General features: G+C 47.4%; 1 protein-coding gene across 1 annotated transcript in view; it reads left to right on the forward strand.

The window, feature by feature from the left end:
- kcnt1b (potassium sodium-activated channel subfamily T member 1b) overlaps window positions 1-15,721 on the forward strand; it is a gene marked incomplete at both ends in the record, with an annotated part of 149,489 nt that overhangs the window by 111,718 nt on the left and 22,050 nt on the right. Inside the window, 8 exons of the mRNA XM_080755692.1 lie at window positions 1,412-1,475; window positions 1,854-1,962; window positions 2,074-2,182; window positions 3,960-4,109; window positions 5,298-5,533; window positions 7,141-7,161; window positions 10,455-10,668; window positions 14,543-14,648. Coding sequence (XP_080611818.1) covers window positions 1,412-1,475; window positions 1,854-1,962; window positions 2,074-2,182; window positions 3,960-4,109; window positions 5,298-5,533; window positions 7,141-7,161; window positions 10,455-10,668; window positions 14,543-14,648 — 1,009 coding nt within the window. The remainder of the gene's footprint in view (window positions 1-1,411; window positions 1,476-1,853; window positions 1,963-2,073; window positions 2,183-3,959; window positions 4,110-5,297; window positions 5,534-7,140; window positions 7,162-10,454; window positions 10,669-14,542; window positions 14,649-15,721) is intronic.

Genomic DNA, 15,721 nt, shown 5'->3' on the forward strand with positions numbered 1-15,721 from the left:
AGGTACACAGACGGAGGTGAGAATGTATAGGCGTGTTCATGTGCTCCTCTGAAGACGAGATGCTTACACCCATTGATCAACCGTTTGCTCCCAGCTATCAACAGGAATTATATTGTTACACAAATTGCCACAGGAACAGACAGCAAACCGTAAACAAACCATCACCCTCCTGTCCCCATGGGTGGGCCTTGAATATCCGTAGTCCATACATGCTGTATTTAGGAGAGATAACAGGCATAATTACGTTGACCAAAATAACAATTATTCTACATTCTCTATGATTGTGTAGACTTGTCTTTGTAAAGTAAATAATTCAGATGTTTAACAATAATGTAAGAGCTAAAGATCTATAAGGGTCCATAATGGTTACCAACTCTCCATTGTCATGATTTGTCACGACAAGAGTTGGATTCGTAAGACGCTTAAAAGGTCTTTAAATAAATACGTTTTGAAATGTCTATGAGGGGAAAAATGCATTGGGATTCATTTCCTGGGCCTGGCGGGACTGCAACGCTCTATTGACTGTAAAAATAGTGCTCGTCACATACAGTAGGAGCATACAGTACATACAGTAGTACATACAGTAGCGAAAACAACGGCATGCAGTACATTTACGCCTGCTGTTTCCACACTGCGAAAAAGGCTGTAGCCATTTTTCACGCTCGTAAATCCAATAAGCAGTAGAAACCACACCTGACCCCTCATATTATGCGAATAGATTTGTTCTGTTTAGCTCTACAGCTATAGGAAGGAATGATGTCACGGGAGAGTAATTTTTTATAAGCCTGTTATAGTTTGCAGAAGTGGAACTCTACAGGAGCGGAAACGAGGGGGGTGAATAGAGGGGTTATACGGGCAATTATGGGCGCTAGATTTGCCCGGAAACCTCAAGTTTAGCATGCATGCAATCGCCCCTAAAACGCCCGTAATGTACACCCCCCCCCCCCATGGGGTGATGGTACATTACGGGCGTTTTACCTGAGTTTGCTGTTAAGTTTATCTGGAGTTTCCTACATATAAACAACCGTATTCCATGTGGTTTTTGTGCAGTGGGAGGGAAAGGAGAAAACCATGTAATGTGGAAGTAACGGGCTATACCAATAATATAAAACAGGTAGTGGGATCGCCACCCAAAATCTCAACGTAATATTAAGTAACATAGTCATTTTTCATTAAAAAAAAATGCAAATGTGGCATTTTATAAACCCTATAATTCTAGCCCCAACCCCGGTTCTTCTTGGCTTCTTTATAGCCATGTCAATATGCTCATACTCATGCACAGTGCACCCACACACACACACACACACACACACTGTACATACTCAAGCCACATACACGCAACGTGCACGCACGCACACACACACGCACACACACCCCCTCACACTTTCTCTCCTGTGACAACCCTCTCCAGGATGGACGATGGAGAGGCCTGCTTCATCCTCAGCAGCAGGAACGAAGTGGACAGAACGGCCGCAGTGAGTCACTGAGATTAAATAATCATTTAATTTGATATACCAAAGCTAAACATTTGTATCTGTGGTCAAAGTCATGTTTTTTGTTTGTTTGTTTGTCTGCTTTTAAGTGACATGTTCTCAAATAGACACTTGAATCAAATATATATATTTTTTCTTTTCAAAATTCTACAAAATATCAGTGCACAGTGACAGTGACAGTCTCCAAAATCAGGATTGGCATCAGATACAAAAATCAAACTAAATTCATCTCTGAAAAGCACATCTGAAGGTTCATGAAATAAGGATTGCGGATCCAAGTTAAGTGATATTAGTGTATTAAAGGCTATACAGCAAAGTGGCGCGTTTTGCATCAAATGTTTCTATTTCCTTCTCTTCCAGGACCACCAGACCATTCTGAGAGCTTGGGCCGTGAAGGACTTCGCCCCAAACTGCCCTCTCTACGTCCAAATCCTCAAACCAGAGAATAAGTTCCATGTAAAGTTTGCTGGTGAGTTCAAAGCGGTTGTGTTATTGTGCATGCTAACGTTCATGCTAATGTCCATTCTAATGTTCATGCTAACGTTCATGCTAACGTTCATGCTAACGTGTCTCCCGTCAGATCACGTGGTGTGTGAGGAGGAGTTCAAGTACGCCATGCTGGCGCTCAACTGCGTCTGTCCAGCCACGTCCACTCTGGTCACCCTGCTGGTCCACACCTCCAGAGGACAGTGAGTAATGAATACACTCCACTGAATCAATGCCCCGACGGATCAATGTAATGATCAGCGTTCATCATTAAGTCGCCATACTGTCCCTGCACTGGCCAAGCAACCTCTCTCACACAATCGGAAAGTCGTGGTCGATTTTGGATTAAGACTTTCTTCCAGAAACTGTACATGCTTAACCCTCTAACACCCGCATTAATTTCTACTGGCAAAAAATAGATTTCAACCTTACTACTACTTTGTACTACTAGGACTGACACAAAAAAATATGTTAAAAAAAAATAAAAAAATAAAGTTTGATGACAATTTTATAATAATTATATAATAATTATATAATAATATAATAAATTAATAATTTACATTTGGGGGATATCTTTCACAATAATGAATAAAACATGTTCTAGACATTCTAATGATCACAAAAAAACATATATTACAATTATTTTACCTACTTTTAATTAGGGTAAAGGTCAAAAGTCTTAGGTTAAAAAATGTTCAAAATCGTCCAGACATTTTTTATTTGTGTGAATTTCAGCCTCTGTGGGGGGTGTTTATATGCAAATATCATGACCAATGGCATTGAAATGGCATTGCAATGAACATCACTGATGACGTTTAGGTGAAAAAAGAACAGAAAAAAAGAATAATAATTTAGTAATTAATTAAATTAAATTTGTTGCAAAAAAGCAACTCTGGGTGCTAGAGGGTTAAGAACCTCACAAGTGAGCTTGTAGATCAGGTATTTTCAGCATGCAACCAAGAGTAAAACTACTTATAGTGGATCTCTTGTCCCCTAGTCCCTTTCAGAGTTAACTTTTCCCAAAGAAAAGTTTGGCCGTCTGCCAAACAGTTCTTCCTTCTCCAGTTTGCTCAATACATTTTTATTGCGTCTTACTCATTTCAATCTAAAGCTCTCGAACCCGAACATAATAACTCAGCTTTCAACAGCACACAGGCTGCTGGTTTCAGCCATAACTCACTGTTCAAGTAAAAGTTACGGAATTGAAAAAGTACTTGAGTAAAAGTACGAAAGTATCGGAATCAAAATGTACTTAAAGTACTAAAAGTGCAGAATGTGAGCCATTTCACAAATTGAACATCATTTTGAAAAGGGCCGATCTACAAGCTCACAATGCGTTGCAAATGGCCGAAATGTGCTTAATGTATGTTTTCTAATAAAAATTTAAATCTCCAAAGTAACTATAGTAACTAAAGTTTTCAAATAATTGTAGTTGTGAAGTAAAAGTAAAAAAAATGTGGCTCCAAGATGTAGATGTAAAAGTATTGGAAATTGGAAATATAATACAAATACCTCAAAATTGTACGTAAGTACAGTACTTAAGTAAAAGTACTTAGTTACTTTCCACCACTGATATTAGTACAGAATTCAGCCTTCAACAGCACACAGGCTGCTGGTTTTCAGCCATAAGTCACTGTTTAACCCATTCTGACCGGGCACCCATTTTGGTGTTGGCATCATGTTATGCTTTAGCTATTGAAAAATAGCAGATCTACAAGCTCATATCGCGCCACCGAGTGGCGCGATACGAGCTTGTAGGTCTGCTATTTTTGAAAAATTCGAAGAACGACTGACATTTTTAGAATCTGATCTCAGGTCAGAATGGGTTCATCAGACCAGTGTGTGTCCAGTGGAAACCTCGTATGAATCTGATCTCAGGTCAGAATGGGTTAAGGCTGCACATTCATTGTGCACATTGGCAAGCGAGGCAACATCATTCATGGACCTCTGAGAAATAATGGACGCGCCGTTGGTTTGCAGGGAAGGACAGACGTCCCCGGAACAGTGGCAGAGGACGTACGGACGCTGCTCGGGGAACGAGGTCTACCACATCCGCCTGTGCGACAGCAAGTTCTTCGGCGAGTACGACGGGAAGAGCTTCACGTACGCCTCCTTCCACGCACACAAGAAGTTAGTAAACCCCCCGCCGTACGCCTCCTTCCACGCACACAAGAAGTTAGTAAACCCCCCGCCGTACGCCTCCTTCCACGCACACAAGAAGTTAGTAAACCCCCCGCCGTACGCCTCCTTCCACGCACACAAGAAGTTAGTAAACCCCCGCCGTACGCCTCCTTCCACGCACACAAGAAGTTAGTAAACCCCCGCCGTACGCCTCCTTCCACGCACACAAGAAGTTAGTAAACCCCCGCCGTACGCCTCCTTCCACGCACACAAGAAGTTAGTAAACCCCCGCCGTACGCCTCCTTCCACGCACACAAGAAGTTAGTAAACCCCCGCCGTACGCCTCCTTCCACGCACACAAGAAGTTAGTAAACCCCCGCCGTACGCCTCCTTCCACGCGTATTTGGCCCAGCACAGACCCCCTTATGAAATGATTGTGATATGTATTTAGCCCAGCACAGACCCCCTTATGAAATGATTGTGATATGTATTTGGCCCAGCACAGACCCCCTTATGAAATGATTGTGATATGTATTTGGCCCAGCACAGACCCCCTTATGAAATGATTGTGATATGTATTTGGCCCAGCACAGACCCCCTTATGAAATGATTGTGATATGTATTTGGCCCAGCACAGACCCCCTTATGAAATGATTGTGATATGTATTTGGCCCAGCACACTGAGCACAGACCCCCATTTGGAGTGATTTTGTGGGGGTAAAAAAGACTTCAGCGCTAGCCGCTAACCCTGTGTATGAATTGACTTCTATAGAGACAAACCGAACTGACTTTTTTTTCAGGACTAAAATAGGTAGTATGAATCGACCCTCGCGGCCCAAACCCAAACCCGAGAGTACGAGCTAATGCCATCCGGTAGGAGGAGGTATAGAACTCCACGGTGTGTGTATAATAGATTTAAACACTCCTTTGTTCCCCTGTCAATCAAAATGCTCAATCAGGGATTGCCGAATGCACTTTAATGACTATAGTTGCACTTTATCAAGGGAACGTGTGCAATATCTCTGTTTTGTGTATGTGGGTGTTTCATGGTGTTTTTCCTTTTCGTATGTGAACGTGTCCGTTATCTGTATGCAGCTGTGACTCCCAAGGGAGACAAATAAAGACAACCTTGAACCTTGAACCCCTCTCTCTCTCCTCTCTCTCCTCTCTCTCTCTCTCTCTCTCTCTCTCTCTCAGGTACGGCGTGTGCCTGATCGGCGTGAAGAGGGAGGACAACAAGAGCATCCTGTTGAACCCGGGGCCGCGGCACATCATGGCCGCCCCCGACACCTGTTACTACATCAACATCACCAAGGAGGAGAACTCCGCCTTCATCTTCAAGCAGGAGGAGAAGCAGAACAAAGGGCTGACCATCGCGGGGCTCTACGACGCCCCCTCCAGGCTGCCCGTGCAGAGCATCATCGCCAGCATGGGTGAGACATCTCTTTGGTCGCTTGTAGGTCGCTTAGTCAGTGGTGGCAAAAACCAGTAAGACGCGCCCAAACGCGGGAAGCGAACGCAGCTGAGACCCTGCAGATCATGTCTGTCTGTCTGTCTGTCTGTCTGTGTGTCTGTCCCGCTGTTACTGTATATGTGGACCTGGCCCCTTTTGTGCCCATATATGGAGCTGAGTGATTGCTGATGCAACACACTCCATATTTTGATAGCGGGACAGACACACAGACAGACAGACAGACAGACAGACAGACAGACACACACGGACAGACAGACATGATCTGCTAGGTCTCATAGTAAGTGCTCACTGCATCCGCAATCACTGCATCCGCAATCACTGCGTTCGCAATCACTGCGTTCGCAATAACTCAATTGTTTTTACTTAACCCATTCTGACCTGAGATCAGATTCGAAACGACAGTTTTCTGAAAAAGATATGTTTCTATATGTCAGTCGTTCTTCGATTTTTCAAAAATAGCAGACCTACAAGCTCGTAGCGCGCCACTCGGTGGCGCGCTACGAGCTTGTAGGTGAGTAGGTGATTACAGTATGTTCTCCCATGGTGATTGTTGTAGCCTTGTGTCATATACATTACAGTATGTTCTCCCATGGTGATTGTTGTAGCCTTGTGTCATATACATTACAGTAGGTTCTCCCATGGTGATTGTTGTAGCCTTGTGTCATATACATTACAGTATGTTCTCCCATGGTGATTGTTGTAGCCTTGTGTCATATACATTACAGTAGGTTCTCCCATGGTGATTGTTGTAGCCTTGTGTCATATACATTACAGTATGTTCTCCCATGGTGATTGTTGTAGCCTTGTGTCATATACATTACAGTAGGTTCTCCCATGGTGATTGTTGTAGCCTTGTGTCATATACATTACAGTAGGTTCTCCCATGGTGATTGTTGTAGCCTTGTGTCATATACATTACAGTAGGTTCTCCCATGGTGATTGTTGTAGCCTTGTGTCATATACATTACAGTAGGTTCTCCCATGGTGATTGTTGTAGCCTTGTGTCATATACATTACAGTATGTTCTCCCATGGTGATTGTTGTAGCCTTGTGTCATATACATTACAGTATGTTCTCCCATGGTGATTGTTGTAGCCTTGTGTCATATACATTACAGTATGTTCTCCCATGGTGATTGTTGTAGCCTTGTGTCATATACATTACAGTATGTTCTCCCATGGTGATTGTTGTAGCCTTGTGTCATATACATTACAGTATGTTCTCCCATGGTGATTGTTGTAGCCTTGTGTCATATACATTACAGTAGGTTCTCCCATGGTGATTGTTGTAGCCTTGTGTCATATACATTACAGTATGTTCTCCCATGGTGATTGTTGTAGCCTTGTGTCATATACATTACAGTATGTTCTCCCATGGTGATTGTTGTAGCCTTGTGTCATATACATTACAGTAGGTTCTCCCATGGTGATTGCTGTTTCCTTGTCGTGTACTTTTGGCTGCATGATTTCTCAAAATTCTCACACGCTGTTTGTTTTTGTTTTCCTGTCTCGGCCGCTGTCGCGTGCTTTATTTCATTTTGTCCTTTTATTCTTTGACGTGGTACAGTTGACCAGTCCACCTCCTACGGTAAGTGTTTGCATGATGAGTTCAGCGTCATCCATCTAATTAATATACAGTAGATTCACCACTTTCATCCTCTCCAGATCTAATATACAGTAGATTCACCACTTTCATTCTCTCTAGTCTTAAGGCTCATACTCAGTCTGGATTTACGGTGGTTAGGTGACCACCGAACTACAACATGACGTCACTGAGGTGACCACCGAACTACAACATGACGTCACTGAGGTGACCACCGAACTACAACATGACGTCACTGAGGTGACCACCGAACTACAACATGACGTCACTGAGGTGACCACCTCACCACCGGAGCGGTGGTCACCTCACCACCGGAGCGGTGGTCGCCTCACCACCGGAGCGGTGGTCGCCTCACCACCGGAGCGGTGGTCACCTCACCACCGGAGCGGTGGTCACCTCACCACCGGAGCGGTGGTCACCTCACCACCGGAGCGGTGGTGAGGTGAATCCAGACTATGAATAGGCCTTTAAAGAAAAGCAGTTTGCTCTGTCTGCTCTTGTTTCCTTCTGTACTGAATCTCTTCACCAGAAATAGCTCTTTTCGGCTATTTCTGGCGGTAACGAGCGTGTTCTGGGGCGAGCGAGCTTTCTTTCTTTCTGGTCGGAGGGCTTTTGACACAGGGAGTGACACTATACCCTTTTTGGTCGACCTTTTTGGTCACTTATTACAACTTTGAAGTAATAACTTTACATTTATTTCCCATAACATTTGTCAAAATTGTGCGAGAGGGTGCAAGCTTACAAAGAACAAATGTGCCAGTGTATACAATGCGTGGCATAGAGCTAGTAGATCAGTTTTTTGTTTTTGTTTTCGCAAAACCTATACTGTGGAATATCAGAGAAAAACAAATCACAGTCATTGTAACTCAGTAACTCAAAGTTACTTGCATTAATAACCGTAATATTATTATTGATTTGGCAGGTTATATACAGTGGGGAAAGTATTAATATCACAGTAATAGATTACGTATAGTAACTAGTTACTGCCCAACACACTACTGTCCAGAACAATTGAACTCTTGGAACCTGAACCCTCGCCTCCCTCCCTCCCTGAACCCTGAACCCTCGCCTCCCTCCCTCCCTGAACCCTGAACCCTCGCCTCCCTCCCTCCCTGAACCCTGAACCCTCGCCTCCCTCCCTCCCTGAACCCTAAACCCTCGCCTCCCTCCCTCCCTGAACCCTGAACCCTGAACCCTCGCCTCCCTCCCTCCCTGAACCCTGAACCCTGAACCCTCGCCTCCCTCCCTCCCTGAACCTTGAACCCTGAACCCTGAACCCTGAACCCTTGCCTCCCTCCCTGAACCCTGAACCCTGAACCCTTGCCTCCCTCCCTCCCTGAACCCTGAACCCTGAACCCTTGCCTCCTTCCCTGAACCCTGAACCCTGAACCCTCGCCTCCCTCCCTCCCTGAACCCTGAACCCTGAACCCTTGCCTCCTTCCCTCCCTGAACCCTCGCTTCCCTCCCTGAACCTTGAACCCTCGCCTCCCTCCCTCCCTGAACCTTGAACCCTCGCCTCCCTCCCTCCCTGAACCTTGAACCCTCGCCTCCCTCCCTCCCTGAACCTTGAACCCTCGCCTCCCTCCCTCCCTGAACCTTGAACCCTCGCCTCCCTCCCTCCCTGAACCCTCGCCTCCCTCCCTCCCTGAACCTTGAACCCTCGCCTCCCTCCCTCCCTGAACCTTGAACCCTCGCCTCCCTCCCTGAACCTTGAACCCTCGCCTCCCTCCCTCCCTGAACCTTGAACCCTCGCCTCCCTCCCTGAACCCTCGCCTCCCTCCCTCCCTGAACCCTGAACCCTTGCCTCCCTCCCTCCCTGAACCTTGAACCCTCGCCTCCCTCCCTCCCTGAACCTTGAACCCTCGCCTCCCTCCCTGAACCTTGAACCCTCGCCTCCCTCCCTCCCTGAACCTTGAACCCTCGCCTCCCTCCCTCCCTCCCTGAACCCTCGCCTCCCTCCCTCCCTGAACCCTGAACCCTCGCCTCCCTCCCTCCCTGAACCCTGAACCCTCGCCTCCCTCCCTCCCTGAACCCTGAACCCTGAACCCTCGCCTCCCTCCCTCCCTGAACCTTGAACCCTCGCCTCCCTCCCTGAACCCTGAACCCTGAACCCTCGCCTCCCTCCCTCCCTCCCTGAACCCTCGCCTCCCTCCCTCCCTGAACCCTGAACCCTCGCCTCCCTCCCTCCCTGAACCTTGAACCCTCGCCTCCCTCCCTCCCTCCCTGAACCTTGAACCCTCGCCTCCCTCCCTCCCTCCCTGAACCCTCGCCTCCCTCCCTGAACCCTAAACCCTCGCCTCCCTCCCTCCCTGAACCTTGAACCCTCGCCTCCCTCCCTGAACCCTGAACCCTCGCCTCCCTCCCTCCCTGAACCTTGAACCCTCGCCTCCCTCCCTCCCTCCCTGAACCCTGAACCCTCGCCTCCCTCCCTCCCTCCCTGAACCCTCGCCTCCCTCCCTCCCTGAACCCTGAACCCTCGCCTCCCTCCCTCCCTGAACCTTGAACCCTCGCCTCCCTCCCTGAACCCTGAACCCTGAACCCTCGCCTCCCTCCCTCCCTGAACCCTGAACCCTCGCCTCCCTCCCTGAACCCTGAACCCTGAACCCTCGCCTCCCTCCCTCCCTGAACCCTGAACCCTCGCCTCCCTCCCTGAACCCTGAACCCTGAACCCTCGCCTCCCTCCCTCCCTCCCTGAACCCTCTCCTCCCTCCCTCCCTGAACCCTGAACCCTCGCTTCCCTCCCTCCCTGAACCCTGAACCCTCGCCTCCCTCCCTCCCTGAACCCTGAACCCTCGCCTCCCTCCCTCCCTGAACCTTGAACCCTCTCCTCCCTCCCTCCCTGAACCCTGAACCCTCTCCTCCCTCCCTCCCTGAACCCTGAACCCTCGCCTCCCTCCCTCCCTGAACCCTGAACCCTCGCCTCCCTCCCTCCCTGAACCCTGAACCCTGAACCCTCGCCTCCCTCCCTCCCTGAACCTTGAACCCTCGCCTCCCTTTGATAATTAACTACTAGGCGCGCCAGTCGCTTCCTGTGTGAAAAGCCCTTAAACACACTTCTATTCTGTACTGTACTGTACTGTACCTCTGTCTTAGAGAGGTACGTGTCTTAGAGATGCACGTGTCCCCGGGGATGGATGCACGTGTCCCCGGGGATGGATGCACGTGTCCCCGGGGATGGATGCACGTGTCCCCGGGGATGGGCGTCTAAAAATCCCGTTTTCTCAGTCCTTGGAGTGCGTTGCCACATCAGAGTCTAAAAAAACCCCTTTTCTCTGCAGGCACGGTAGCGATAGACCTCCAGAACACGGACCCCCCCGAGGACAGCAGCAAGCTGACGCTGCCCACGGAGAACGGCGCCAGCAGCCGGAGGCCCAGCATCGCGCCCGTCCTGGAGATCGCAGACTCCACGGCCATCTTGCCCTGCGACCTGCTCAGCGACCAGTCGGAGGACGAGACCACGCACTCAGACGAGGAGGGCTCCGTGGGGTCGGAGTAAGTGTTTTCTGACTGGGGGTGGGGGTGGTGGGGTGGTGGGGGTGGTGACCTGCAGTGGGAGTATCATATAGACTTAGGAAAGGTTCCCGGTTCGATTGCTGACTGCGCCCCAAAGTGTCCATGAGCAAGACACTGAACCCTTAGCCTGGGGTCCACCTCTGCTTCCTATGGCATAGGGCAGCTCCACCACGGACCCCCCCTAGCCTGGGGTCCACCTCTGCTTCCTATGGCATAGGGCAGCTCCACCACGGACCCCCCTAGCCTGGGGTCCACCTCTGCTTCCTATGGCATAGGGCAGCTCCACCACGGACCCCCCCTATAGCCTGGGGTCCACCTCTGCTTCCTATGGCATAGGGCAGCTCCACCACGGACCCCCTAGCCTGGGGTCCACCTCTGCTTCCTATGGCATAGGGCAGCTCCACCACGGACCCCCCCTAGCCTGGGGTCCACCTCTGCTTTCTATGGCATAGGGCAGCTCCACCACGGACCCCCTAGCCTGGGTTCCACCTGCTTTCTATGGCATAGAGGCAGCTCCCGGCAGGATCCGCCGGGATAATCTAGACGCAGCTGCGTGACATGAGACTAAATTAATTAGAGCGACAGAGAGAGAGAGGAATGTGTGTGTGTACATGTGTACGTGTGTGTGCGTCAATTTAAAGATATATTCAGTGATTTCACTCAAAAAACCTTACGTTTCGTTTTTGGCTGGGACCTAAGCCTTTCATCCAATCAGGATAGAGATTCAAAAACGAAACCTAAGGTTTTTTTTGACCCCCAGGGGTTAACTGGGGACAGGGAGGAACTCCTTATATGGTCAGCACACTCTATAGTAGAGATGATTATCACAACAAAACAAAAAAATAAGTGATATTTGAATTAAGTGAAATCACTGAATATACCTTTAACAAAGGTGCAGACGATCAGAAATCCGCAGAGAGTGATCGATGTTTGCGCTACTCTATGCCGAATTGAAGTGGACTCGGTCCCTTTTTTTCTCCTCCCTCGATGAGCAAGTTGGTGCCTTGCATGGTTCCCTCTGCCATCGGTGGGTGAACGGGTGAATGTGAAATACATTCCCTTTGAGAAAGGATGCAGTCCTTTTACCATTCAGGCTACATCACACCGGGCAGGTTGCAGAAACAACCCGACATCAGCAGTTTGCCTCCCAGTGCGGAGTATAAGATATGAGGCTTATTACTCAGAACATGTACTGTGATCTCTCCTTCTTTCTCTTTCCTTGTGAACTTTTTGTGTAAGCGATTTACCCAAACCAGTTGATGGTCGTGGGGAGTGACATGGTTCTTTTAAAGAGAGAATAAAACATGCACTCTCAGTCTTGTAGGAGTCGTGTTTAATAATGATGATAATCCGCAGCAGAAGTTCAAACTAGACAAAAGCGTTTCGGCGCACAGGTCTTCATCGGTGTCAGAGTTTGACACTGACGAAGGAATACGTTTGTCTGCAGAATGCAGATTTTATTATCTTTCTATAATTTATGTTCTCTTTGAATCTGAACCTGAACCTTAAACCTCTGAGTTGGGCGAGCCTTGTCCCTTGAAGTGAAATGCTTCTTCTAGAGAGGCCACGAGGCGGTCAGTATGAACAAAAAAAGACTGGCACGAACCTGCACAATCCGGATAGGTCTTTGCGTGTGTCTCCGAGGGTTGACGCCCGGTGAAGATCAATTGGGGTTTGAATGATGAAGTCATGTGTGCCGGTCACAATGCGTTAATATAGCGACCCGATGTGGTGATGGATGCGTGCAATGACCACAGAGGTCAGCACTTTGTGTCCGGAGAGGCAGTGCATGATATGATCTGATGATGTCTCACAGACATCATCAACCCCCCCCTCCCCCCCCACCCATCCATCACCTGACTGACACAGACAGGATAGACAGAGCTTCTCACTTTCACCACTCCTCTCCTCTCCTCTCCTCTCCTCTCCTCTCCTCTCCTCTCCTCTCCTCTCCTCTCCTCTCCTCTCCTCTCCTCTCCTCTCCTCTCCTCTCCTCTCCTCTCCTCTCCTCTCCTCTCTTTCATAACAGTAATTGTTTCTCTCTCTCTCTCTCTCTCTGTCTCTCTCTCTCTCTTGCTCACTAACTCCATTTTCTGCCAGTAGATTAAATCATGTCAGCACAGCTGACATGATCACAAATGCTGAAGTGTGTTTCTATGTAACAACACAGTGAGCTGTCCATGGTGCTGAAGTGTTTCTATATAACAACACAGTGAGCTGTCCATGGTGCTGAAGTGTGTTTCTATATAACAGTGAGCTGTCCATGGTGCTGAAATGTGTTTCTATATAATAACACAGTGAGCTGTCCATGGTGCTGAAGTGTGTTTCTAACATCACAGTGAGCTGTCCATGGTGCTGAAGTGTGTTTATATATAACAGTGAGCTGTCCATGGTGCTGAAGTGTGTTTCTATATAACAGTGAGCTGTCCATGGTGCTGAAGTGTGTTTCTATATAACATCACAGTGAGCTGTCCATGGTGCTGAAGTGTGTTTCTATATAACAACACAGTGAGCTGTCCATGGTGCTGAAATGTGTTTCTATATAACAACATAGTGAGCTGTCCATGGTGCTGAAGTGTGTTTATATATATAACAGTGAGCTGTCCTTGGTGCTGAAGTGTGTTTATATATAACAGTGAGCTGTCCATGGTGCTGAAGTGTGTTTCTATATAACAGTGAGCTGTCCATGGTGCTGAAGTGTGTTTCTATATAACAGTGAGCTGTCCATGGTGCTGAAGTGTGTTTCTATATAACAGTGAGCTGTGGGCACCATCGACGTCCCTTTCTCAGTCCATACGAGCCGCTCCCTGGTGGCAGTCTGTCAGAGTTGAGTTAGGCCCGCACGCCGAAGGCGTGTGCAGAGCGAGGCATAATGCAAGGCCCCGCTAGCCCAGAGCTCACATTAGGCGCCCTATATGCAGCTCGCCTCTCCCTTTCACTGCTTTTAAGGGACGTCAGGTGTGACTGGGGACGGCAGAGGCAGTTCTGCGGTGGGTGTTTGCAGGTGGGTGTGCAGAGATATAGGTATAAAAAGAAAGAAAACATGGATTGATGGAGAAAATCCAGAGGTGCCACAGTGCCATCATGTGGTGAGAATAATGTACTGGTTTGGAGAAGCAGGATTCTCAGGAGAAATGATGAATGCCAGGCGCACACCGCACGTGAATGTTTCGTTAATATAGATTTGTCGCAGCAGCCGCATTGACATTAGTCTCCCAAGCCTGACGCATAGAGTCTGTAACTATGGCCCCCCTGAAATTGCTGCGAAGGACGTTGTCGAACCTTTTGTCATTTCCGTTTTAAGATGTAACATTTCTGCTAAACGGCAAACGAGATATGACTAATTTGGTTCACAGTACGACAAATTTACACGACTCTTTTCGGGGCTTCTGTTGTACAGCCCCGATATGGTGGAAGCCTGTGTGATAATCTGACTGGAGAGACTGCATTAACATTAAAACAGTAGGGTGAATGCAGGCAGTGACGTAGAGTCTGTCCAAGAGGTGTTTTTTGTTGGGTGTGATTATTTGCATAGGAAAACGATTCAATACCGATTATTTGCATAGCAAAACGTTACGATATGATACATAGTCAATGTTGCCGTTCTCATTTCGATATACTTCGATTCATGAAATTAAAATCGCTAACGAGCTACGAGCTTTTACGTCTGCTATTTTTTTTAAATCGACTGACATAGAAACATGGCTTTTTCAGAAAACTGTCAGGATGTAAGAAAACATTTTTAGAATCTGATCTCAGGTCAGAATGGGTTTTAACATGGCTTTGTAAACGGTCCGTTTCCCACGCGGTCTCACATGAGTTTTAACCATCCTGTTGTTTGTTTCTCCCTCAGTTTCGTGAAGGGCTACCCGCCCAACTCGCCCTACATCGGCAGCTCCCCGACCCTGTGCCACCTCCTCCCACAGAAAGCCCCCTTCTGCTGCCTTCGTCTAGACAAGGTGAATATGCAAATAATGGTATCGTAGTAGTTAAAAAATATGGTTAAAAACTTAGTAATTTAGTTCCATGGAGTCATTGACTTGGCATGATATCTAAAGGCCAGAATGCACCAATTAAATGCAACTATAGTCGCGACTCCTCGTAACAACAGTTTGAAGGTCAGTCCAGTGAGTCCACACCAATATGCAATATTGCATTGGTGTGGACTGGTCTTAACTGGTCATAACTGGTCTTAACTTGTTAACATGTATTGTGCATTTCCCTGTATGTGTTATCCCTCTATACGATCTGTCTCACAACCTCAATGAATCCATCTCTGTATACAGTTAGGTGCCATTGGTCTTGTCCCTTTTCATTTAGCTGGTCCTTTTCCTTTTGCGAATATTGGAAAATTAGTTCCGAAATCAACCAGCAGGTGTTTTTATAGTAGGCCTAGTGCATGAACCCTGCATGGCTAATAAGACAAGTAGGCCTGTGCCTTAAAACATTATACTTTCTCTCTATAACTAAAATAAAAAAATAAAAACACCTTTAGATATTCTATTTCTCTCATAAATAGAGAAACATTCACTCAGGGACTGTTACTGTTGCAAGTTGATGATGTCATAAGTGTGGTCCAGTCCTATGGAATGCAGGTGTCCCCTCCCCCAGGTGATTAAACAAAAAGGAATCACCCTCCCCTATTAATTAACATCACATTTACCTCAGTATTATTTATTCCTAACTTTAATCTGGTAGCGTTTTATGTGAGAAAACAAAGTGAGTGCAAAAATCACTGCCCGCTGTGAGGTTCGAACTCACAACCTCAATGCTCAGAACTGGGTTGTTTTGCACCTTTAAAAGGCCAAACCGCACCAATGCAGCTAACCAACCATTATCCCCCAATGGCAGTTGGAAGGAGTTGCATTTCGTGTGGACTGTCCTTCAAACTGTTTTGTAGGAAGAAGTTTCACGTTGTGAACTTGTGACTAGTTGCATTGGTGGGTATTGGCCTTCAGACAATGGAGATTAGATTTGTTGATGTATTTATTCGATCCCCATTAGCTTACTGTGAAACACAGCAGCTATTCTT

Source organism: Protomyctophum bolini (assembly GCF_963924005.1).
Source record: "Protomyctophum bolini genome assembly, chromosome: 22".
Taxonomy (NCBI): Eukaryota; Metazoa; Chordata; class Actinopteri; order Myctophiformes; family Myctophidae; genus Protomyctophum; species Protomyctophum bolini.